We start from the raw sequence: 24,081 nt of genomic DNA, 5'->3' as shown, positions 1-24,081 counted from the left end.
ATTGTGGGCAGTCTGACCCATCAAATTAGCAATCAAAATTCATTACTGAACAGAGCTTGGCAGAGAGATTTGGCTAGAAGAAAATCCATCTTGAGCCTTCTGCTCAAATGTGAACTGAAGTAAATAACAGAAACTCCAAAGCAATTTGGAACATGTTTTTATTTGGCTTCCCTGGGACTTGAATAGTAATAACTCAATATGACTCAGCTTATCTTCCCCAGTGAAGAATTGGACAGAAAGCAAAGGAGTACAAGGAGATAAAGAAGCAAGTTAAACTCATATGAAAAAGAAAGGCAGACATGCACCATTGTAAACTCCAAACTGCAAGACCAGAATTCTGTACCAAAGGAAGCCAAATGCAGCACTGACTCCTGATCCATGAATTTTTAATGTATGGATTCAAGCATCCACAGCTTGAAAATATTCCATAGAGATATACATTCCAAAAAGCAAACTTTACATTTGCTATTTTATATAAATAACATCATTTTAAAATGCAATAGTATTTAACGGGACTTGAGTATACACAGATTTTGTTATCCATGGGGATTCCTGGAACCAAATGCCAGCAGATACCAGGGCCTACTGCATTTAGATTATGCTCTTTCAAATCTTTGTTGGCAGGTTTGCACAATCAGAACAGTAGAGGTAGCCAGAAAGAAGTGATTCCTAGGTGATGGCATGCACACAACACCCAATGTCAAGTCACATGTTGCATTCCCACCTGATAGACACCCGTGCCAACTAGTCCATTGAAAACAATCCAACTGTCCAAGAGGCCTGGAAGAAACTGATGGCCACAGTCAGGATTACTGCCAAGTCTGGATCAGCCAGGACTAAGAAGACATGACCAATGAGCTAGCTCTTATGCTAACACCAGCACAATCTTGAAAACGATCCTTCATTTGTCACAGGAGCCAGGAAGCTGCCTACACAAACAGCTACTGCAAAAAGGGAAAGTGAGCATCTTTTTCTGCCTGTGCTGCAGAAGAAACTTGAAAAGATTAATGCCCCCAACCTCCCAGAAGAGGAAGGAGGCTGCTAAAGTAAGCGATGACTGAGGCAAGCTGCAGCCTCAGTTTTGTACAAGATGCAACATTTAATTGGTTTTCTATTCACATTTTTCATAGTCACCGAGCATTTCCACTGAGCACGGGCATCATTAAGGGAGGTGCAGGGAGTATGGGCTGTGCCAGGTGATACCCTATGGAGGAGGAGTGGCATACCTTATGGGCTTGCTCTTAGAATATAGGTTTAAAGAGGTCACTACAAAAGTTTAATTTCCCCCCCAGTTCTACCAGTGATCAACAAATGATGGTTTCAAGTACAGTATAAAGATTCTGTCCCATAGCAGTGCATAGTGTGGGATCAAAGCTATCTTTTCAGAAGGGTGATTTTATTTAGAGGCAGGAAACTTGGAAAATGGGACAGCCATCTAAATTGGCACAACCTACCCACATTTTAAAGTGGTGCAGTCCACTTCTCCATTCCACCATTTCATTTTGCTACCTGTAGAATGAAGTCCATGGAGAACCCAGTAAGAAAACAACAGTAATCCTTTGAAGAAATATTTCCCTTTACAAAAACCCTTATCGCTTTTGAAGTGTTTGCATTATATATCAGAATGACAACTCAGCTTACTATGGAAGACTTAGAAGACACACCAGTTGAGACCTACTCTTCTACCTTGTAATGCTTTGTAGTCAGGCAAAGCAAGCAAAGCTCTCTGTCTGTTCGGCCCCTGCTCCTGAATTATTTAAACTGAAAGTTTCTTGCTGGAAACAGTACGGCTTTCTTCTTTCACAGCAACAACATGTAGTGATGTCTGACAATGGACAATTTTAATCAGGGATCCAGTCAATTCATAGGAGCTAGTGGCACATCAAAGGCAGTGTGCCTCTGAGTACCTTGCTGGGGAATGTGAGATGAAGGGTGCAGTTCTATGCCACTGTAGAAGCAATGCTGTAGTAGGTGGAGTAGTTCTTATGTTCTATTATTGACCATGTCATGGTACCTTATACACAATACAAACATGAAATATGTGGAACTAGCACAGGGTCGCTAATTATAGTACGCAATTTTGCTGCTCTCCAGATGATTTGGATTGCAATTCACATAGTCCCTAAACTTTGGCCATCCAAGATGGGGTACATGGCAGCTACAGCTCTGGAAATGTAGCCCCAACCATGGGGGAGGACATCAATTTGCCCCCTAACACACAGACTGGAGGAATTTAAATCATGCTAACAGGGCTGTGATATAACCATTTGAAAGTTTAACCAGAAGTAATGTATAATGGATATTAAGAAATATATATTCTTAATTGAAAGGAATATTGATTAATAAGATCGAAATACGTTGTATTTATTCACAACCTTGCCTTCATTGTAGCATAATTTAAATCAGTGGTTCATAATCTTTTTGAGTTAAAGAATCTTCTGACAGTCTGATCAAAGCTATGGACCTTTATCGAGAAAAAAATGCACTTAAACACAGTTTTCAGTTAACAAAAAGGAAAATGGAGAGGGGAAAAATACTCTTATTGTACATGGTTCATAAAATCCCAAAACACATCTATGGACCCTAGTGGGGTGCATGAGCCACAGGTTAAGAATACCTGATTTAAAATGTCTGTGTTGGATTAAAAGAAGAATGTAACAAGAAAAGATGCTCACAAAAATAATTTCCCTCCAATTTGTTAACATTTGAAAAATTAGCATTTTAAGCAATTAACATTCTATGTAATTTTATGTAATTCATAAACAGAAAACCAATTATAGACACAACATGGATTTAGTGTAGCAGTTTTTATTTTACCCTTAATGTTCATTGGAGCATTCAAACCCAAAGCTACAGTTATCTTCACAAAGTTAACAAATAATTCAAACATGGGGCTTGTTAATTCTTTTAACTTTATGCCTGAGTTTCATTTAGTATTCATGATGATGCCTTTCAATAATGAAGTACAATACAAATGAAAGGGGCAGAGGTGATGGATGTTACAATGCACATTTAATGCACAATTACATATATAAATATATCACTCCAATCATTCCCCACCAATGCTTAAATTATAATTGAATATAAACCTCATTAATTTCCCTTAACTATCTGAATTCTCAAACAATACGAACTACAGTGCATTGCATGCATTTGCTCAGCCATTATGTGACCACAGAGCTTGGATGGAAAAGTGCAGGTTGCCATTGGATACATATGAAGGGAATTCATTTCTTGATTAACTATGATTTGTGGCTGCTACACAATCAGCTGTGTGATCTGCTACCCTGTGCATCTGAGCTTGCCACAGAGATCATAGACAGAACATTGCCCCAAATGGTCTCCTCCCATTTCCAATGAGGAATTAAACAATATACAAGCAAGTTTATTAAACAATGAACTAAGCAATTAGAAATCCAATAAACACCATCTTATTGAAGCCACATGGCTCCATCTGCTTTAACTAATAGAACAGGGGTCGTCTGTGCTGGGCTTGACTTCGCCTTCCAGCAATAAATTCATCACGGCTTTTGTTAAATAGCTGCAAGTTCCTCTTTTTCCTAGTGGAGGCATGTTGTAAAAGGAAGTCATGTCATCCTGTATAAACAAACAAGAGTTTGATCTTAGTCACAACATTGATGGATAACAGTTAGGCTTAACTAACAGCAAGGAGAGCCACAGATGGAACGCAGTGTGGTGATGAAAAGTGCACTTCATACTCTTGACATTCTCTGTCATTTAGTATGATGAATATTTTGGATGCCCACCAAATAACAAGGGAAGGGTGGCATACTGAGGAAGCAGGGATGAGGAAGCATAAGCACTGAAAAAGAGGGGAAGGACATCCAAAACACATTTTGTTAAAGATCTGATATGTATTCATTAAAAAATATTGTCCCAAACAATATGAGTCAGACATTTTTATTGTGCTTTAAACATCACCTGTATGTTAAGGCACAACAGTAGCAAATCATTCTGTAGTCTTTCAGCAAGTCGTTGCTTTATTTGTGCTAAACGTATAGAGTATGTGAACTGTAGGCTCACCATTCGTGAGCAGCTGTTGCCTCAGCTACAGAAAGGAATGGAGCATGGTTGTGTTTGCTACAGACACAATGTACTGTTCTGTTGGGCTTGATGGAACCACCATATTTTCAAGGGCACAGACAACATGCCAGAGTTACTGTAGGACTGGGGAAGCACACTGCAGCAGAGGAAGGACAGGAAAAGCAGAGCAGATCAGCAGCGATGGAGGATGATGGTGAGAAAGAGAGAAGTGCCACCAAAGTAGGTGAAAAGTAGGTGGCCAGTTCTGGAGGTACAAGATGGGGATTTTCTCTTTAACTTGGATTCTGAGAGTTTGCAGTATATTCATCTACCAAGTCCTAGATCCTGTGACTTGTACATGGGCCCAAGACTCTTCCAGCACCTCTAGCTAAAAGGCACTGAGGGAACACTTCACAGATCATGATTCTTACAACTACACACTCCTGTGAAAGAGAAACACTACTACATTCTCAAGAGTCTCTGTAAAGGAGCTGATTTTCGTCCATCTTTACAGGGCTGGTGATGGTTAACAAAGGTAAGTGGTTATTCTAGAATTATAGCATCTCTAATGTAGAGACAGATTATTTTAGACTTGGAAGTTAAAGCCCTTCCCTTAGCCCCTGTCCAGTTTCCTTTATAGCAATATGGCCAAGATGGCAACTATACATGCCAGAAGAGGAATCTTCCACCTCCTTCCACCCCATCTCAGCACAAGAATTCAAAGGGACTGTGGCAGGAGCCCTGGCAACACTATCATATGTACCTCAGGCTACAATGAGATCTCTTACACTTGCTGGGGTCCTGGGCGCCTTTTGGGCCAGAGGTGGGAAGAAGGGGGGGGGCAAACGCCTATCCCTCCATCTGCCCTCCTGGCAGGGTTCCAAACTTTATGCTAGGCATAGTGCCTGCAGTGGCAGTGGCAGAGGCCTCCTGGCAATGACTGCCCTGAGCGAGGGCATTAGATCTGGCAAAGGTTCTTTGCCGGCTGTATAGAGAGGGCCCCTGGTAATCACTCCTTATCATGTGTCTACTGCCTGGCTTGGCTCTCTGACCCCTGGCCCTGTTTCAGGCTGGGCAGAGGTGCTGCAAAGAAACTCTTCCCCATGGTTTCTGGCTGGCCTGGCTCCCTGACCCTTGGCCCGAAACGGGCTGGGTGGAGATGTTGACAAGGGAAGTTTCCATGGCTTCTGGCCAGCTGCCTCCCTAAACGGGATGGGTGGAGGTGATGTGGAGAAACAGAGACATGGAGGGGATTTCCTTCACTATCTGTTCCCATGGCTCCCATGCTACTGTAAAGCTGTTTGCAAAAGTCATCTGTGCTCCCACTGGGAAAGGGACGGAGCCCTTGCCAACGCAGCAAGAGAAATGAAGAGAAGGAAAAGGACTGCAGCGGCTGTAGCAAAGATGAGCTCAGGTCACCAGAAGGTCTCTTTTTTTCTTTCCTGCCTATCTGGAGTGAGTGGGAGGAACATAACCCAAACTACATGATGTGGAGATCTTATCTACTGGATAGATACATATGGTATAACCTTGTTTCTTCACTCAAGGAGTTTGTGGAAGTCTCCACATATCTGATTTGTTTCTATATCAAAATAATGCTTATGTTGTGGATTACTAAAGACCATAAGAAATAAGACCAAAAAGTATTAATTATCGAATGAGTATTATACTGACTTGTTTCTCAATGCCCTTGAGTTGGTTCTGGTCCTTCTGGAAATCATGAAATGCTTCTTTCACTAGTTTATCCAAGTCCACTTTATCCTGAAACTCTAATTCAGGGTTTCTTTCCAGAATAATGGAGACAACCATCAACAGCTAAACCATGAGAGAGCAAAAAGAACCATTTGAAATCCAGTTTAAGTGGATGCATTGAAGCCACAACAAGAAAATATATATGAATACCAGTGAAAGCTTTTTAATTTGGCTGACATTAAACATTTTAACGATCGTGCTTCTGGTGGATAACGGTACATATATGCATGAGTTTCATTCAATTGTGACTATATATTGCAATAAACAATAATATATGTGATGGTGGCTCTGTGGAGGTGCAAGATAACAGAGACAACAAGGAAGAACATGTGCTAACAATTTAAGGCAAAAAATAATCTGGACTATTCCCAATATTTGTGAGTTAAGCGTAGATGTCCGAAGAGCTTACAAGTAAGCACACGTGGAGGCACCACACAGTAATCCAATTTACATGGACCCCTATATATAAACAGTTGCTCAGATGACAGACTGCAGTATGTATCAAGTGCCAGGGATAGTGATAGCAGCATATTCCTAATTATTCAGCATGTAAATATCTTGTGCATCTGTAATGTAGATGCATGAGCACCTACTGAGTTGACGTAGTCCATCCTAGTTGGAAACTGAACAAATTGGCAAAGAGGCACACAGATACATTTAGGGATTTCAGGCGTTGTAGCAAAATGTGATTTAAAATCTTTGCACCATCTTTGTGTTGCTTTCTCTCTTTTCATTCACTCATGTAAACATCCCTATTCTGCTTAGTTTTCCTAACTTAAACTCCTATGGAAAACGAAGCATTTTCTCTCTTTCAAACAGCAGCCCTCTCATCTCACACTACTGTCATCCCATCATATATCCTGGTAAAAGGATTTCATACCTCATATTTCTCATTGATATTATGCAATACAAACCTCTACAATTATTTGTCTGTATTCAGGTTGATCAATATTCTTTAACATATCCTCAACCAGAAGGGAAAAATTCATTTCGTACATAGTCATGTCCGACAAGGTTGGTTGCTGTAAAAAGAGAAAAGCAATAACAAAAGTGAGCTGTAACAGTGATATAGAACTGGACTCGTGTCAGATTTGTGATTTGATAATTAAATTAACAGAGGTCCTATTTGATTAATCTGTTAGAGTAAACTGATGCTCCCTTCGGAATAAGAAATTGTTGTAATACTGACATATTACATACCCACAGTTCTTCAGACAGGAAAGAAATAACCTATTCAGGGACAGGAAACTTGCTCAGAAATGGAAGATGTTAAAGTGGTCTATAGTTATTCATGTCCAGAGGATCTAAGGAAGCCTTTTTCAGAAGTGGCCTTACAATCGCTTCCTTCAAACATGTTGGAAACTGGCCTTCCCTAAGAGATGCGTTAATAATATATGTCACATACTTTACTATCACATCTCCCCCCGCACTACCAGCCTTGATGGGCAAGGATCGAGAGGGCATGTTGTTTTCCTCACTCTACCTAATAGCTTGTCCACATTCTTGGTACTCACCGACTCAAACTGATCCAGTATATATTTACTTTCTTTCTTAAATGATAACATCTCATTATTTATTTATCCTTCACTCATATTTATTCCCCTCCCGACATTGTAATTTCATATTTACATTCACCTTACTATATTCTAATGTTTCTTTTATATCCCAAACCTATTCAGATATTTTACCATGAGATTCCATTCCCTTTCTGAATTTTTGTTGATTTTTAAAAATTAATCCACACTGTTCATTTGCCCATCTCTTTTAGTTCCATAATCTTCTATAACCATAAGTATTTTCTCTAATTTCCAGTTTTTTTGCCAGAAGTAATCTGGTGGCAGTTACTAAATATAGGACCATTCTCCAATATTTTTTCTCTGTCTCTGGGCCCAAAAAGGAAGTCATATTTAATAATTAAGGTATGGGTCTCTCTACCACTGGAATGAGGGTGAAGGTGGTTCCACGCCCTTTGTTTTAATCCAGTTCCTTTCCAATGTGGGAAATTTTCTGCTAAAGAATCCATGATTGGTGGGCATCCATCTTCTGCTTAAAAATGAAAGTGGCCAGAGTACTCTGCATATAAATTTACCTGAGGCAAAAAATTACCAGCCACTATTAAACCGTTGGGAGTCCTCTCCAAGATTTGCCACACCCTGTCATAGAAACCACTTGGTGTTCGATTCAAAGAGCCATCAATCTGACGTCTGTTCAGCCAGCATCTGTGAATCAAAAAGGCAAACAAAATGAGTATTAGCTCACAAAAGCAATCTGCTTCCAGATCAAAACAATGTTTCCTTTGGTGGACTAATTAAGCTCAGTAAGAAATAAGAGCAGAAATCAGCCCATCAATGATGCAAAACACAATATGCTATGGTGACTTTCTTGTTTTATAAAGTTCTTTTTATTTTCAAAAGAACAAAACTAAACTCTTAAACAAAGAAAAATGCTGAGCTTTAAAAGTAGACGTGTGAAGTTAAATGTGTGCTTTATAAAAAGGTCAAATGGTTTTCAGAAAATTCATTCTCCTTCAGGAGAAAGACAAAAGAAATGAAGCAAATCAATTGCTATGGGTCACGACCAAAAATTAACATTCATGCAGAAAAACATTGTGATTTTCAAATATTTTCACAAGCTTGTACTTGGAAAATTTAATAAGAGTGTTTGTCTGGGATTCACCTTTGTTAACTGCTGCCCTTACAACATTTCTTCTTCAAGATTATATTTAATTTAGGACTCTGTTATTATACGTTCTCTTAAGCAAACAAATATTCATAAGTGTTTCATCATGAATAGACAAACACAAAACACATAGACAAATCAAAAATACATCCCAAACTGACTTGAGACAGGTATCAATATAAACAGAAAGCGACAGAAGACAGTCAGACAGGGATCAAGTACACATAATAGAATTAGGGAACACTGTCTGACAACAGAGGACATGCTTTGCATGCACTAGGTCCCAGGTTCAATCCACAGCATATTCCAGTAGGATTGGCTATATTTCCTTATTCCATCCATCCATCCCTTCTTTTTTACATAATGTATTCTCCCTGATTAGGATTCAAGGCAGCACAAAAAAAGGAGAACAATACCATAAAAACACATTCAGTTAAAAACATACAAAACTGAAATTAAAGCTATATTAAACAATTTAAAAACAAAATCAAAAATATTTCAAACAGTTGTTGTGTGCCTTCAAGATGATTTTGACTTGTAGCAATCTTGAGCCAGAGTAGTTGTCTGAGTGTTGGACTATGACTCTGGAGACCAGGATTCAATTCTCTGCTCGACCACAAAACCCACTGAGTGACCTCGGGAAAGTCACATGCTCTCAGCCTCAGGGGGAGGCAATGGCAAGCCTCCTCTGAACAAATCTTGCCAAGAAAACCCCACGAAAGGTTTACCTTAGGGTCACCACAAATCAGAAATGACTCGAAAGAGGTGATATGATAGCCCTGTTTAAAAATTTGAAGGGATGTCATATTGAGGAGGGAGCAAGCTTGTTTTCTGCTGCTCCAGAGACTAGGACCCGGAGCAATGGATGCAAGCTGCAGAAAAGAGATTCCACCTCAACATTAGGAGGAACTGCCTGACAGTAAGGGCTGTTCGACAGTGGAACACACTCCTTCCTCGGAGTGTAGTGGAGTCTCCTTCCTTGGAAGTCTTCAAGCAGAGGCTGGATGGCCATGTCAGGGATGCTTTGATTGTGTTTTCCTGCATGGCAGGGGGTTGGACTGGATGGCCCTTGTGGTCTCTTCCAACTCTACGATTCTATGATTCTATGAAAGCACACAACAACAAAAGGCAAACCTATCACAGGGTTTTCTTGGCAAGTTTCTTCAGTGGGGGTTTACACTTATCATCCTTTTAGGCGGAGAGAGTGTGACTTGCCCATCACTCAGTGGGTTTTTACATGACCGAGCCATTATTCAAACCCTGGTCTCCAGAGTCAAAGAAGATTATCAAACATGGACTCACCATGAATGAATCACCAGAGGGAGCTCACAAATGCATAACACTGGGTAAACATTTCAGGGAGAGTGACTTCCTATTAACACTAATTTTCGGAGTATTGAGTATTTTCAGAGTATTGAGATAATTGGGAGAGCCCTTCTCTCTGTCCCACTACCCTCTCAGGCACGTTTGGTGGAAACAAGAGAGAGGGCCTTCTCAGTGGTTGCTCCTAAGTTCTGGAACTCCCTCCCTAGAGAGACCAGGATGGCTCCATCTTTGCTTTCTTTGTGACAGTAGGTAAAAAAAGTTTTTATGCCACCAGGCCTTTGCATATTGACATGGGTGATGTTTTGATTTTTGTTTTGAAGAGTTTTACATTTTTAAATTTTAATAATGTAATGTTTTTAATTGTTTGAATTGTTTAACTGTTTTTAAACTTTGTATTTTTAATGTTTTATACTGTTTTCATTTGAAATATTTAGATTTGTTAGCTGCCTTGAGTCCCTGTACCAGGAGGAAAGCAGGATATAAATAAACAGAATAATAATAATAATAATAATAATAATAATAATTTACAGTCAAGTATATATGGTAATTATACCTTTAATTTCTCTTTCTCGATATCCCTAAAGATACTATATCCTGTCTGATCTTGGAAGCTAAGCAAGGTGAATACTTGGATGGGAGAATGGCAACAAATACCATGTGGCAACAAAGGCCATACTTCAGAGGAAGGATCTAGTGAAACCACCTCTGAGTATTCCTTGCCTAAGAAACCCATATGAAATTTATGGGGTCATCATAAGTTGATTGACAACTTGAAGGTACACATTTATAATTTATACAAAGTGTTTTCTATTGCCTCCAGGCAAGGGTATCTATCTCTCCTCAGATTAGCTCTTCCCTTTGAAGATTTCTCTCTAGGTGTCTGTAAAAAAAAATTTAAAAGCCATGTTGCTGGTGCTGTACAGAAATTTGATTTCACAAAGAGATAAAACTGGGGATTAAAAGAACAGTTTTACTCAAAACTTCCTCTTCCCAAGTAGAAGGTGGCTAGGAAAAAGCAAATGAGACATTTCATCAGGTTTCTAATCTTTCTCAGCTCTAAAGATAACACACTTTCATCAACATTAGCAGAGCTGCCAGCAAAGAGAAAATTAAGCTCTCTCTCTCTCTCTCTTTGGGGGTGGGTGGGAAGGTGTTGATATTAGAAGTGCCTATACACACATGCAAATTATTTGGCAGGGAATCTGCCACACCAAATGTTCAGAGTTATTTTAAAAACTTGTTTTGTACAAACACTGAAGTCAAACTTGCTAGAGATGTCATAAGGAAAAACAAGCTGGACCCAGGAAGGCTGTTGAAAAGTTCATCAACATTTGAAAAATCTCAGCAGAGGTATTTCTTATTAAGTATTATCCAATTTCTCCTTTGTGAGTATTTCAGGTCAGTGCCCCTCTAATCATGAGAGTCCTGATATATAGGCACAAGTCTCATGGCCAGAAAGGCCATCTTCTTCTTACTTTTCAAATACTTTAACCCATCTTCATTCCCAACCACATTCAGATTCTGCTATGTCCAGAGAGGGACAGATAGTTATGATCCAGAAGGAAGGGACTCTGGACACATACAGAACTCTAGGAAAGGGAGTTACTATAGTGTAGTATCCTGCGGGATATCAGTAGCTATACAGAGCTAAGTTTAGGAAAGTAACCTAACATAAGGACTGAGTAGGTCCTGGATAGAAGTACCTATTGTTCTCTGGAGAGAGAGAGTTGTAAAGTAAACTATAACTACTGTATAACAAAGTGAAGGCAAGAAAATAAGAACATGAAATAACAAGTTTATATAACATCTCAACAAGAAAAACATTATCAAAAAGCTGTTTAAATAAAGTTTTGTTGTAATTCAAGAAAGCTTCATCTGGAGTTTGAATATTTATCCAAGCTACTGATATAAGATCTTTTAAAACAAAGATTTTAAAAAGAGTCTGTAACAATTTGGTGGCAGCAGTGGGATGAAAAGCCTAGGGTGCTGTCATAAAATGAAACCAAGTGGTGGTAATTAAAGTGGTCATCAAAGTATAGTGTCTAGATCAAGGGAAGTAATAGTGCCACTATATTATGCTTTGGTCAGGCCTCACCTGGAATACTATTTCCAGTTCTGGGCACCACAGTTCAAAAAGGATTTTGACAAATTGGAGCATGTCCAAAGGAGGGCCACCTAAATGGTGAAGAGTCTGGAAACCATGCCTTAAGAGGAAAGACTTAAGGAGCTGGGTATGTTTAGCCTGGAGAAGAGACGGTTAAGAGGTGATATGATAACCTACTCTAAGCATTTGAAGGGGTGTCACATTGAGGATGGAGCAACCTTATTTTCTGCTGTTCCAGAGACTAGAACGTAGAACAATGGATGCAAGCTACAGGAAAAGAGATTCCACCTCAACATTAGGAGGAACTCCCTGACAGTAAGAGCTGTTTGACAGTGGAACACACTCCCCCCAGAGTCTCCTTCTTTGGAGGTCTTTAAGCAGAGGCTGGATGGCCATCTGTCGGGGATGCTTTGATTGAGAGTCCCTGCACGGCGGGCCTTTGTGGTCTCTTCCAACTCTATGATTCTATGACACATGAAGAGATGGGAACTGCAGTGGGGAAGGAGATAATCAAAGACAACCAAGCATTTGTTATGACTTATAGCAGGCAATGCTGAAATTCAGCACAGCAGAGCCCCTACCATGTGAAAGCCATTCCCCCACCTCCAAATAGTACACTAACTGTGCAAAATTCTACATTACAGTCAGATTTCTGCTGCCTAGCAGTGATTTAGTCACAGCATGACACTACTGTCCTCAGAATCCACTGTGGTTGTTTGTGGCACACACATGCACACTCACACAGGCAGCTAATTTTAACCAAGTGAATCTTGAAGCAACACACCCCAGGCAATGTGCTACAGCCTGAGAATGCTGATGAGAGAGGGGATTTAATAAGAAAGCACAGAAGAAAGAAGTCAGCAATCAGCAGATAAACCTTGCTCTAACTGAAACAAACTTCTGAAGTAACTAGTCTTTGGGTTATGCTGGCTTCCTTCCCAGTGTCAAGCTAGGTGAGGGAAATCCTACACACCAGATGCCTGTAGCTATTGCCAACTAAAGTATCAAAATCTGATGATAGAGCAAAGCCCTGTGCAGGGAGACTAGAGTGAGCGGATATACTCATCTGTGTCTGTTTTTGTCTTTGCAACCTCCAAAAAAAAAAAAAAAAAAAAAAGTGAGAAAAGAACTGGTTGCAAAGAGGAAAGAAAACAAAATCCAAAGAAAACAGAGTAGGTACAATCAATCGGTGAGGAACGCCACTGTGAGAGGCTTACTGAGAGAGAGCTGTTACCTTCCTTGCTGCTGAGGCTGAAGAATATCCAAGAGAAGCTGCTTCACCCCACTGGGTGACAGCTGGTATAAATCTATGGGGGGCATCTCCCCTGCACGGATCTGTAGTTCATACTTCATGGCGTGCACAATCCATCTGAAAAATAAAAACAACCATGAACTCAATCTTTATTTTGAAGAACCAAGTAGGAACAAGAAATACTGGTGAATGAAATCACCTCCATCAAGACAGGCAGGAAGAGAAAATCTCATATGAAAGGACTGTACTAAACCTGTAAAACATGTAACACAGTTAAACAAACTCAGTTAATATTGTGTAGTTCACTAAAGCTGAAACATCTTCATGTTTTGCTGTTTGCTAGATGCCACAGGAAGGAGGTTTGAAGGATGCAAGACAGCTTTGTGGACTGGCATGGTTCCCAGCACATTCCAAGGAAGCTGCTGTAAAAACACGCACAAAACTGTACATACCAAAAGACAAAAACCAATACAAAAACCTGCATTAAACAAATACTACATTTATGTAACTACACAATACCTGTGCATGCAGCTGAAAATGAATTGTTTTTTAACTCATCACACAAAGTCATACACAAAAATATAACATCTCTATATTCAAAGTATAATAGACATGTGAAAAACATCTATTTATAAGGTCAGCAGGAAAAGTCATGGCCACAGTTTTTTGGGATAAGGAAGGTATTTTGATTACTATTTTTGGAAGGGCCAAATGGTTAATACATACTACTATTTCAACTTACAGCACTGATAAAAGAAGGCATTGAAGGAAAAATGGTGAAGGAAGCTGCAGAAAGGTGTTGGTTTTTTTGCAGGACAATGCACCTGCTACCAGTTTTGGCAAGACGATAGATGTTTTGAAAAATTTGGGGTTTCAGATCATCCACCCTACTAATAAGATCTTGCTCCGTCAGGTTATTTTCTGTTTTGAAACCTTAAAAAGAGTTTGAGGGGAAAAAAGGAATTTTTCAAATGACTCAGAGGTGACAGAAGCAGCAGATCAGCATTTCAGTGAACTGACATCAGAATGATTTGGGAAGCATTAAAGAAACTTCAGAAACAATGAGCCAAGTGTGTTGAATTTTGAGGGAGATATGTGGAATAGCATGTAGGTTTCATTGCTCCTTGGTCAGGCTGAGAACTTTTCAGCATCCACTCATATGTTATAGAAGCAGAATAACAACACACATTACATATTAGTGGATGGATGCATAGATATTTATAGATGATTTGATTGGATAATACAGTATATGACTGTATTTGACACAGATTTATAATTATATTGTTAATTTTGAATAAAATAATAATAATAATAATAATAATAATAATAATAATAATAATAATAATAATTTGTCTTTCAAAACAAACAGCTTGGGACACTTTAATGTATGTGTGTATGTATGTATGTGCTGTACTATACCTAAACAAACTAATGTGGACAATCAACAGCTCATATAGAGATGAAGGAAGTATTTAGAAGTACTTAGAAAGAATCAATATAAATAATTACACTAGTTGTCAATAGTCTAAACACATGTTTGTTTATCTATTTATTTATTCATTCATTCCTGCCCTATATCAAGAGATCTCAGGGCAGCTTACAAATAGCATATCCCATATTTAAAAAACAACATAGGGTAGATTTCTATGCTTATTTCTTAGTTTAGATTTTTCACAAGTTAAAATATTAGATAATTAACTAATCTTTAAAATGTGCTACTTTACCACTAAGCTTGCTTCTCCTCTTTAAATAAAAAACTTAAGTAAAAATATCCCAAGTCTACAAATTATTGCTCTGGAAGGTCCACTCAGAACACAGCTATGAGGATATGGCTGAAAAGTCTGATAACATGAGATTTGGTGAGTCAAACATCTTCAGCACAATTCTCTGCAAATCCATAAATGGAAGAATGAATGTACTGTTTACTTGGACTGTTTAATGGGCTATTCAAATTGCTTGAAAAGCTAGCACCCAGCTGTTAAAAGACACTACCATTTAGATTAAAATGAACTTGTCTGCTTAGTGGAGCATATATGGACTACATCACTTAACCTCTGCTTTACTGAACACTCATTTGAATTTGAGTTTTTTGTTTACTGTTTAATTAGCCTCAACCAGTGAAATACCTTTTCAAAAGGCATTGCTATCCCCACATTTCCATCTGTGGTTAAATGGCAAAATGCTACTCTGGCATCAACCACAATATGCCCCAGGCACACAATGTTTCAAATTAATTGTGATTTTTTTTTCTGCATGAAATTCTGAAATTAACTAAAAATAACACACAGCATTGATTAGAATGTGAGAAGACATCTTTAGCCTCTTGTTTCCCAAATTGCCGGCTCAGGTATGTATTTCTATCATCATTACATTTTAAATTTTTCTTTATTATCATCATGCAATGTATGTAATGAAGATACTATACTATCTACTTATTTCCACAGCACAAATCTTATTTCTTCACACTAACAAATACTGCTGGACCAGTGCTGGGATCAAAATGAAATTTAGATGCAGTACAGACTGCCCAAAAACGGCGGTCTGCAGGCGCCCATTTTAACTCCGGAGGGATGCCCCAGCCGCCAAACAGCATGTTGTCCCTCAGGAGTAAAAAGAACCCAGTACTTCCGGGTTACATCGCGAGTGCACCATTGCATGACGTAACGGACATGCAGTGACGTGCGGACACTGCATGTCCCTTACATAAAGATGACGGCGCCCGTGTGGACAGGATGCTGTCATCAGGCCACTGCCCACACATAGTAGGGCTCAGGACTGTGCAGTTGGTGCACGGTCCCAAGCCCTACTATTGCCGCCAGGACACTGCTTCTTGGCGGTGTGTACCAGGCCTCAGACTGTTGGAAATACTGGAAAGAAGCTGTTTAGGACTTTTCATTCAAGGTAATTTTTCTTCCTCTTTTATACTGCATTGCTCACGTTTATGCCTTCAAGACTGTCTTAGCAAGAGTAATGCTATTCCAAGAGCTGTTAATACTTGCTTGATAAATCATCCATCAGTAGACACTGTATAACACTATACACAGGAGCTGAATGAATAGCACTAAAGTGCATTCAGTGGCAATTTTCTTAACTCTAAGCAAGCAGAATAACACACTATTCAGCTCCGTTCTTCAACATGATGTAAACCAGTCAGCAGATGTAAGCTTTGAAGGATCGACTTTATTTTCTAACAGAACTATAGAAGGCCCATCTAATGGAACCAGGTATAAAATAGGAGCTAGATGAGAAGAGGGAGCCACATGTGCCCCAAGAATTAAGGAACAGATTGCACTCATTATACGCATATGCTGAAAGCAACGCCGGAAGAAGCTGCACCACACGCCAGAAGGAATAATGGCATGCGCACCTGTGGTGCGTGTGCGCCGCCGTGCCACTGTGCCACTGCAAGAGCCCCATTACTTCTAATGGGGCTCAAGCAAACGCGGAATTTGTTTTAAGCAGAACAGATCCCCCGCGTAAAAGAAGGGACCACTGTACATAGTGTACCCCAATACAGAAATGTTTAGGTACCTAAACAATTGCATTTCAGTCAGTCAAATTAAATGATCAAGGGCAGTTTGCACTAGAGAAAGTCCTTGGCTCCTCTCATGTCAAAGGATTAAATACAGATTTGCTGAAGCAAATTTTAATGGAGATTAGAAAGGGAGGGACACAGTGAAGAAACAACTTCCAGGCTCAATTGCAGTTCTGGTCTTCCCTTCAGACACAACAGCATTGTGCTGATGCAACAAATACAGGATCATGTTTCTTGAAAAATCAGCCTCAGTGAACCAGTTAATTTATGGACAGAGAGAGAGGGAGAGAGAAAGAGAGAGGAATTCCACTCATTGAAGTATTCTCCATCTCTAATGGGTTACATGAAATGTTCTACTACTATAAAAGTTAAGGTAAAAAATGGCATATATGCACCCCTTCCAAATCTTAAGAGGCACTGTCTGCAAAAAGGGAAATTGACTGACAAGGTCTGGCTAGAATACATTTGATTGGAATTCTGTATAGTAATGGGCTGTCAGGATTTGGATCTACTTCACTAAGAAAGCTAGCACACAAATTAATAATGAGATACCAAATCTAATAATTATCAAGCCAGAATTTCTGGGAGAAGGTTAATTTTGTTCACTGGAGTGGATGATAATGATGAAATGAGGGTATGGAATTAACCTTGGAACAAAGAAGGAGACTGGTTTTCAGAAATGAAAAAATACAAAAAATGACAATTTTAGTGGGGGGAAGAGAGTTAATGAAGGTTTTTTCTTTTTTTCATATACTTCTGGCCTGTCTTTCTTATACATTGGAATTCAAACCAGTATACAGGGGACTCCCAGGTTGTCTGTCACCTAGGCATTGTCCAGACTCGGGATGGAAAACATATTAATTATTCATCCCAAGGTTGAAAAACAGGACTCCCAACAACTGGGTAACCCACAGCTGGAAAAAATAACTGCAGTTATTAACACCCATATGTCAGGATAAAACAGTGACACCCATAGGCTTGATCTAGACCTTTTCAACTTCAGCAAGGTACCTGTATTATGGGATCCCAGAACACATCCTTAAGAAACTCTAAACTATTCTCCAATATGCATCACCATTTAAATGAAGAATTTGTGCACTGCAGCTGGAGAAACTTTCTGCTCCCTATAAAATATATTTGATTCCTATTAACAAAGCTATTTTTAAAAATCATTTTGTTTACTTGAAATGTGCAAAATAAATGAACTGAAATACAGTATTGGGAAGTAACATTGCTACCTATTTTTATAAAAAGAATTCAACAATGATAACTGTACAGATCATTACCTATTTGTGTTCAGGGTTTAAATCTGAAGCTATCAGACCAAAATTTTATCCCTCTGTTTAGCGTGTCCCCTTAAGCAGATACTGCCCCTGTGCACTGACACTCTTTACAAAAGCCTCATTATCAAGTTGTCAGAAACAAAGGTGGCTAAAGTGAAATTGCAAAGGAATTGAAATTAAAGCCTAGATGAACTTAGCATGCTACCTGCAAACTGAAGAGTTAACAAGCTGACTTCTGCATTCCACTCCTAATTAACACCTAAGTAAGCATTCAGTACCTAAAAGCAGCTAAACAGCTTGTAAGAGGAAAAGGTGTGCCCCTTAACAGCAACCAATTAACGTGCAAAGGAGAATGAAGCACATAATTCATCTCTTAGAAAAGCAATAAAACAATTTCTGGAGCTTCTATAAAAACATTTTTAATGTGTCTTGTGGAGCCCTCCTTTTTACATTTTGTTCTCTAAAGCCGTTTGTGTATACTCACACACAAGCATGCACATATAGTTATGCACACACCAAGACAGATCCATAAAGCCTATGGCAATAATAAACATATTGCCATCTTTAAGGTGCTCTAAGGCTCTCTGTTCCATTGAGTGTACAGCAAAGCCATCTGTTGCAATGAGTCAAGAAGTAAGGAGATGTTCCATACATTTCTTTAGCTCAGACTGTTGAAAGGTTACCTCTTTGGATTAATACTCCCACAAACACCGAATCAGTATAACCATGCTAGCAGGGAGATTCTGAGTGTTCATTTTATATAAGAGAAACAATTTTACTAAGCCTTTGTATTTAATGGGACTTGACCATCCATGGATTTTGGTATCTATGGGGGGTCCTGGATATCAAGGACCCACTGTACTGGATAAAAATGAAGCAAGGAAGTCCTAGTCCTAGTTCTTGATATATTAACTTTTCCCCAAGGTATGGATTTAAAAATTACTAAATAACTAGTCATATCAACCCTAGAATATTCTTAGGTGTGTGCTGGAAATCAAATATAACCCAGTGGAGCCCTGCTGGCGCAGTGGTTAAATGCCTGTACTGCAGCCATTCACTCACAACCATAAGGTTGCGAGTTCAAGACCAGCGAAAGGGCCCAAGCTCGACTCAGGCTTACATCCTTTCGAGGTCGCTAAAATGAGTACCCAGACTGTTGGGAGCAAATTAGCTTACTTGCTAATTAGCTTACTTGCTGTTCACCGCTATGATCTTTGGAATAGCGGTATATAAATAAAACAAATTATTATTATTATTATTATTTTCAAGTCTATTTTCTTCTGTAAAATCAAGGATTTAAAAATATAAATTACATTTAAAGAATATGCCGTATCTTATCATTTATTATATTCATGTGGCTAAATGTACCTATTCATGCCATTTAGTCTTACATTTACAGCACATTTAAGCAGAAAAAGTGGTGCTTCTCAAGCAAAGCAGGTAGTGTAAACAGGAAAAACTAAGGGCTTTGTTTATGGAAAAAGAGAAGCATGTGTCGATTGTAGGGCCTAAGGAATCTCAGAAGAAGAGACTGTTATCTGATGGAAAGAAATTTAAATTCTGCCTTTGAAGGTAAACTAGCAATAAGGCCAAAACATCAAAGGCAAGAAAATATAGCACCATAACGTTCTGAAAAACAAACATCGCTATAAAATTTTGTTTAGGGCTTTATAAAATGATGCATCTATGCAATACTGTGACTGGGAGGCTTATACTGCGTGTTCTGGGCTCTTTTGGGGCAGTCACACACATCTTCCTCTACCTTGAATGCTGAAATCTGTGGCACTAGTTCTGTCACCTCTGCTGGGAACCCAAAGCTTTAGCTGTGTGAGACTGAAGGAATAAAACTGGCAATCTACACATCACTCAGCTGGCTTACTCCTACAAAAACTGACAAGGAAGCACCCGTTTAAGCACATACTGTACATGTTGCCTTAAGTAGATTGTGAATTACAGCCTCTGTGTGAAATGTAACTGCAATGGAATATCCCATTTCTAATTGCCATTGCAACTAATTTAGATCAAAAGATGTATGCAAATATAGAGAAGATGTACAGTATTGTTTTCAGGTTTCTGCTACCTTTAGGCAACTAGAAGCCCCAGATACAGGCCCCAGGTATGCTATCCATAATTTAATGCTCTCTATTGCGCTGTCAGTATTTCAGGATAGAGTGTTGATAACTTAACAATTTAAAGTGTCATTGGGAAAACAGCATACGCACAACACTAGATGAGAGCATAAATTGCACAGGATTTGCTACAGTGAACATCTGATGGTTGGGGGGGAAAGCACCTGCCACGCAAACCTGGGCTTTACTCATCAACAGGATTGCTTGTCTCTCCATCAGTATGAAAAAGGAACACTGGTTCCAACCTGTGAAATGTTCATTGTCAGCAATATACAGTGCACCTACTTTTTACACAGACATGCCATATGTGGCTTTCAGCATATGCTGAAAACTGCGCCGGAAGAGCCCGTTGCGCACCCCGGAAGAACTAATGGGTCATGTGCCCATGGTGTGTGCACGTCGCCCACCACTGCGCGCCATGGGCGCAAGCCCCATTACTTCCTATGGGGCTTCAGGATATGCTGATTTCCCCTTATGCGGAGGGATTCGCCATTGATCCCTGCATAAGGGGAGGGTGCACTGTAGATGGAAGTATCCTATATCATGCGTTGATTCCAAATAAGCAAGAAAAACAGACTCGAAGGAGTCACTGCCAGAGGGAGCAACCTTCACCATTCCTCCGTCAATATTATAGCCGAAGATGCAAAACAAACTCAGAGAGCATTGAATGAAAATATACTGTATATACTTGACTATAAGTTGACTTCATGTATAAGCCGAGGGTAAGTTTTGGGGTCAAAATTATGGATTTTGATATGACCTGTGGATAAATTGAGGGTAAAATCTAGGGGCATATAACAAAGGATCTAAGGGATGATTCAAAGGAAAACAATGCCAAAGAACTTACAAAATTCTACCTGTATTGGCCTGTGGATAAGTTGACTCGGGTTTTTTGGGTCAATTTTTTGACTAAAATTTCTAGACTTATACATGAGTATATACAGTAAATATAATAAATAGAAATTACCAGAAACTCAAACTAAAAGTAACTAATTACTACCCTTGCAGAGCCAAGGGAAACAGCCTCCTCAGTTCTTGGGAGGGGAGGGTATTTCCACCTACATAGCTGAAAATGAACATCTCACAGGTAAGAACCAATGTTCCTTTTTCCAGCGATGGAGGTGGAAACATCCTATAACATGGGACTTACCAAAGCTCCCTGACCAACAGATAGGTGAACTGAGGCATATCACTTATGTGATAACCACAAGATGTGTGTCTTCCAAAGGAAGCCTCTTTTAATTCAAGGCAACCCAACAGTCATAGCATGTAAATGTGGAAGATGAAGGCCATGTCACTATCCTACATTTAAGTAAGATGGGTGTGATTGTTCAGTTCAGCTTTTGTCTCTTCTTTCAAAAAGGCAAGCACAATAAATAAATGCCTTGACCAAATTCCCTCCTGGGAGTGACTGAAAACTCCAAACTAGGGGATGATGGGGCAGATGGAGAAGACTCCCCACACCTGGGAAATCTTGGGAAATCCTTTCAGTCTGAGTGGATCATGGAGGAAGGAGAAGAGGAGGAGGAGACAGTTGGTTTTGGTGGGGAACTCTCTACTTGTACTTTGGAGGGAACTGACGTCTCTTTCAAACTGGCAATGCAAGCCAGAAGCAAACTTCTTGGGTAAAGCTTAATCCACAAACATAGGATTAGGAATCAGATCACCACTCACCTCTTCAGATCTGCCTCCTCTCCCTCTCTCTCACTGCCCAAACCTCTTGCAGGGTTTGATGTTTGCAGTGGGGCGCAATCTGGCCAAGGACAGATGGTTCTCCCTCCTCCGGCCACACCAAGATCCTCTTAGGTTCTCCATCTCGCCACCCAAACCCCTAGCTGAGGTTGGTGTCTGCAGTGTGGCACCATTTGATAAAGGACAGGGGGATCACCCTCCTCGACCACGCCAATTCCTTTTAGGTTTTCCATCTCACTGCCCAGACCCCTTGTAGGAGTTGGAGTCTGCAGCAGAGCGCATCTGGTCAAGAACAGAGGGATCTCCCTCCTCTGGCTGTGCCTGGGCTCTCTGGCCTTTTAGCCCCTTCAGCCAGACATGGCTGGGCTGTCTGCTTCTTTAATGCTGGAGCTGGGCCTAGTTGCCTCACAGCACAGCAGCTACTGAACTGTCCTCCCTGTTTGGCTTTGTTTCAGCAGAAAAGGTTAGAAAGTCAAAAGGATAGAGCAAGACTAAAGAAAACATACCTGTTTTTGTAGGTAGTTATCAAGGTAGGAGAGAACAGATCATGAATATATGAAGAATAGATGAAATATTAGAAGAAATATTAAAATCTTTACGGTAAAATAAAGGAAGGAAGAGAAAAGGAAAAACACAGCCTATTTGGTGCCAAGGCAGGACAAAGACGGAGGGATGGTGGGGGTTGCTCTCTCTGGTGGTGATTCCTTCAAGTCTGTTTTTCCTGTCTATTCAGAGCCATGAGATGGAATCAACCCATGATATAGGATGTTTCCACCTCCATCGCTGGAAAACTTTTGATTGACTGATTTATCTTTATAGTCTAGATCAACTGAAAACAGAAACAACAATCAAGGGTGAATGAAGAGAGAGAGAACTCCTCATAGCAGAACAGAATGAAATTTCATCAATTAAATATCAACTGAAAAACCACCATCTTTTGCCAACTTAAGTGGCAATCTACTGCAGAAATGGGAAATTGTGCACTATGGGTTGTATGTGGCCTTCAAATCTCCAAAATATTATTTTAATTATTTTTTGCTTAAAAAGAACCTTTCATGTCCCTTTTGGAGATTTATGGAAGAGGAGTGTCATTTGTTGCTTTGCCTCCCACAGAAAAACCATTTAGGCCTGTCCTGACCAGCACCTTGAACTGTTTCTGGATGAGAACAGGAGGACAGTGCAGCATCAATACATTAGGAGTAATGTGCTTTCCATGAAGTTATTCAAGTGGGGAGGCAGGTTGTCACATTGTGAACTTTTGCTAATATTAATAGTCTCAATAGATGTCTTCCTAATTCACTGCCACAAGATGTAGTGATGTCAGCCAACTTAGACAGCTTTAAAAGGCAATTAAAAAAAATCACGGAGCACAGGTCATCAATAGTTTCTAGTCAGGATGACAACATTTATTTTTATCTAATAAAGATCCTTCATGCTCTCTACAGGTCTCTGCTACTCTGTGCCATGAATGGGAGAGAGTGTCATTTGTTGTTCTGCATGGCTTTTCCTATGAAGAGTTTGCCCTGTTTTGTTTGTGGGAGCTTCCCCTACTTTAAGTGGCAAAGGGCAACCAGGTGTCTCAAACATTCATGCAATAGAATAAAAGACTGGTCTACTGACCCTACTCGTATCTTCAGCATGCCATTAAATAATTCAGGGGAGTTGGAGATGATCCAGCCAATATGAATGACAAGTTCTTGCTGAAGAACAGCTTCCCTCTCATCCTGCAAATTACACTTGTTGTAGATGATGTCCTTAATTGCGCTTGGAGACAAGGGATTAGATATAATTTCTTCTTCCTGGCCAAATGCCCCAAGAGTCACCTAAAGGAATACATTAGCAGCAATTAGAGTTACAACCTGAAACAAGAAAACAGTAAATTCATTATACCTTCTTGACTCAACTCTCTGTGTTTGCACCAGCGCCAAATAGAGGGGAGGATACTGTAATTAGCTTGGTGAGTTAAATTTACAACTGATGAGTAAATGGAGTTTTGCATGCCTCTTTTATTTTCTATTAATACAGCATTTTGCAACAAAATGCATCACCTTTAAAGGCAGAATAATGATTTGGCAGACTGTTTGTTCAGAAAGAGATTTGGACTGCCTTATTATTTCTTTATGATTAAAACTTCTATTGGGCCTGTACAGTTCACAGACTTGGCCCCATGAAGTGCTTCCTCCAGGCATATATGTCTCTAGAATTTTACTCAGCCAAAAGTTTCCTTCAGCCCTCGGTTCAGTTTGGTGGTGAAGGACACAAAAGATGAGAAGAGTTGAAGAAGG

The 24,081-nt window shown here is 39.7% G+C and overlaps 1 protein-coding gene across 7 annotated transcripts in view; it reads right to left on the bottom strand.

Annotated features, from left to right (window-relative positions):
• Positions 1–2,788: 2,788 nt before the first annotated feature.
• Positions 2,789–24,081, bottom strand: part of PHKB (phosphorylase kinase regulatory subunit beta) — a 116,065-nt gene continuing 94,772 nt past the window's right edge. For all 7 annotated transcript variants that reach the window (XM_042480744.1, XM_042480743.1, XM_042480738.1 and 4 more), the window contains 6 exons: positions 23,417–23,619; positions 13,140–13,274; positions 7,886–8,015; positions 6,711–6,818; positions 5,719–5,859; positions 2,789–3,597 (listed from right to left, as the gene is read on the bottom strand). In XM_042480744.1, the coding sequence (XP_042336678.1) occupies positions 3,460–3,597; positions 5,719–5,859; positions 6,711–6,818; positions 7,886–8,015; positions 13,140–13,274; positions 23,417–23,619 (855 nt within the window). In that variant the 3' untranslated portion in view covers positions 2,789–3,459. The remainder of the gene's footprint in view (positions 3,598–5,718; positions 5,860–6,710; positions 6,819–7,885; positions 8,016–13,139; positions 13,275–23,416; positions 23,620–24,081) is intronic.

The sequence above is a fragment of the Sceloporus undulatus genome, chromosome 8 (assembly GCF_019175285.1).
Source record: "Sceloporus undulatus isolate JIND9_A2432 ecotype Alabama chromosome 8, SceUnd_v1.1, whole genome shotgun sequence".
Lineage (NCBI taxonomy): Eukaryota > Metazoa > Chordata > Lepidosauria > Squamata > Phrynosomatidae > Sceloporus > Sceloporus undulatus.
Note: the sequence above shows the minus strand (reverse complement) of the source record. Positions and strands in the feature narration are given on the sequence as shown.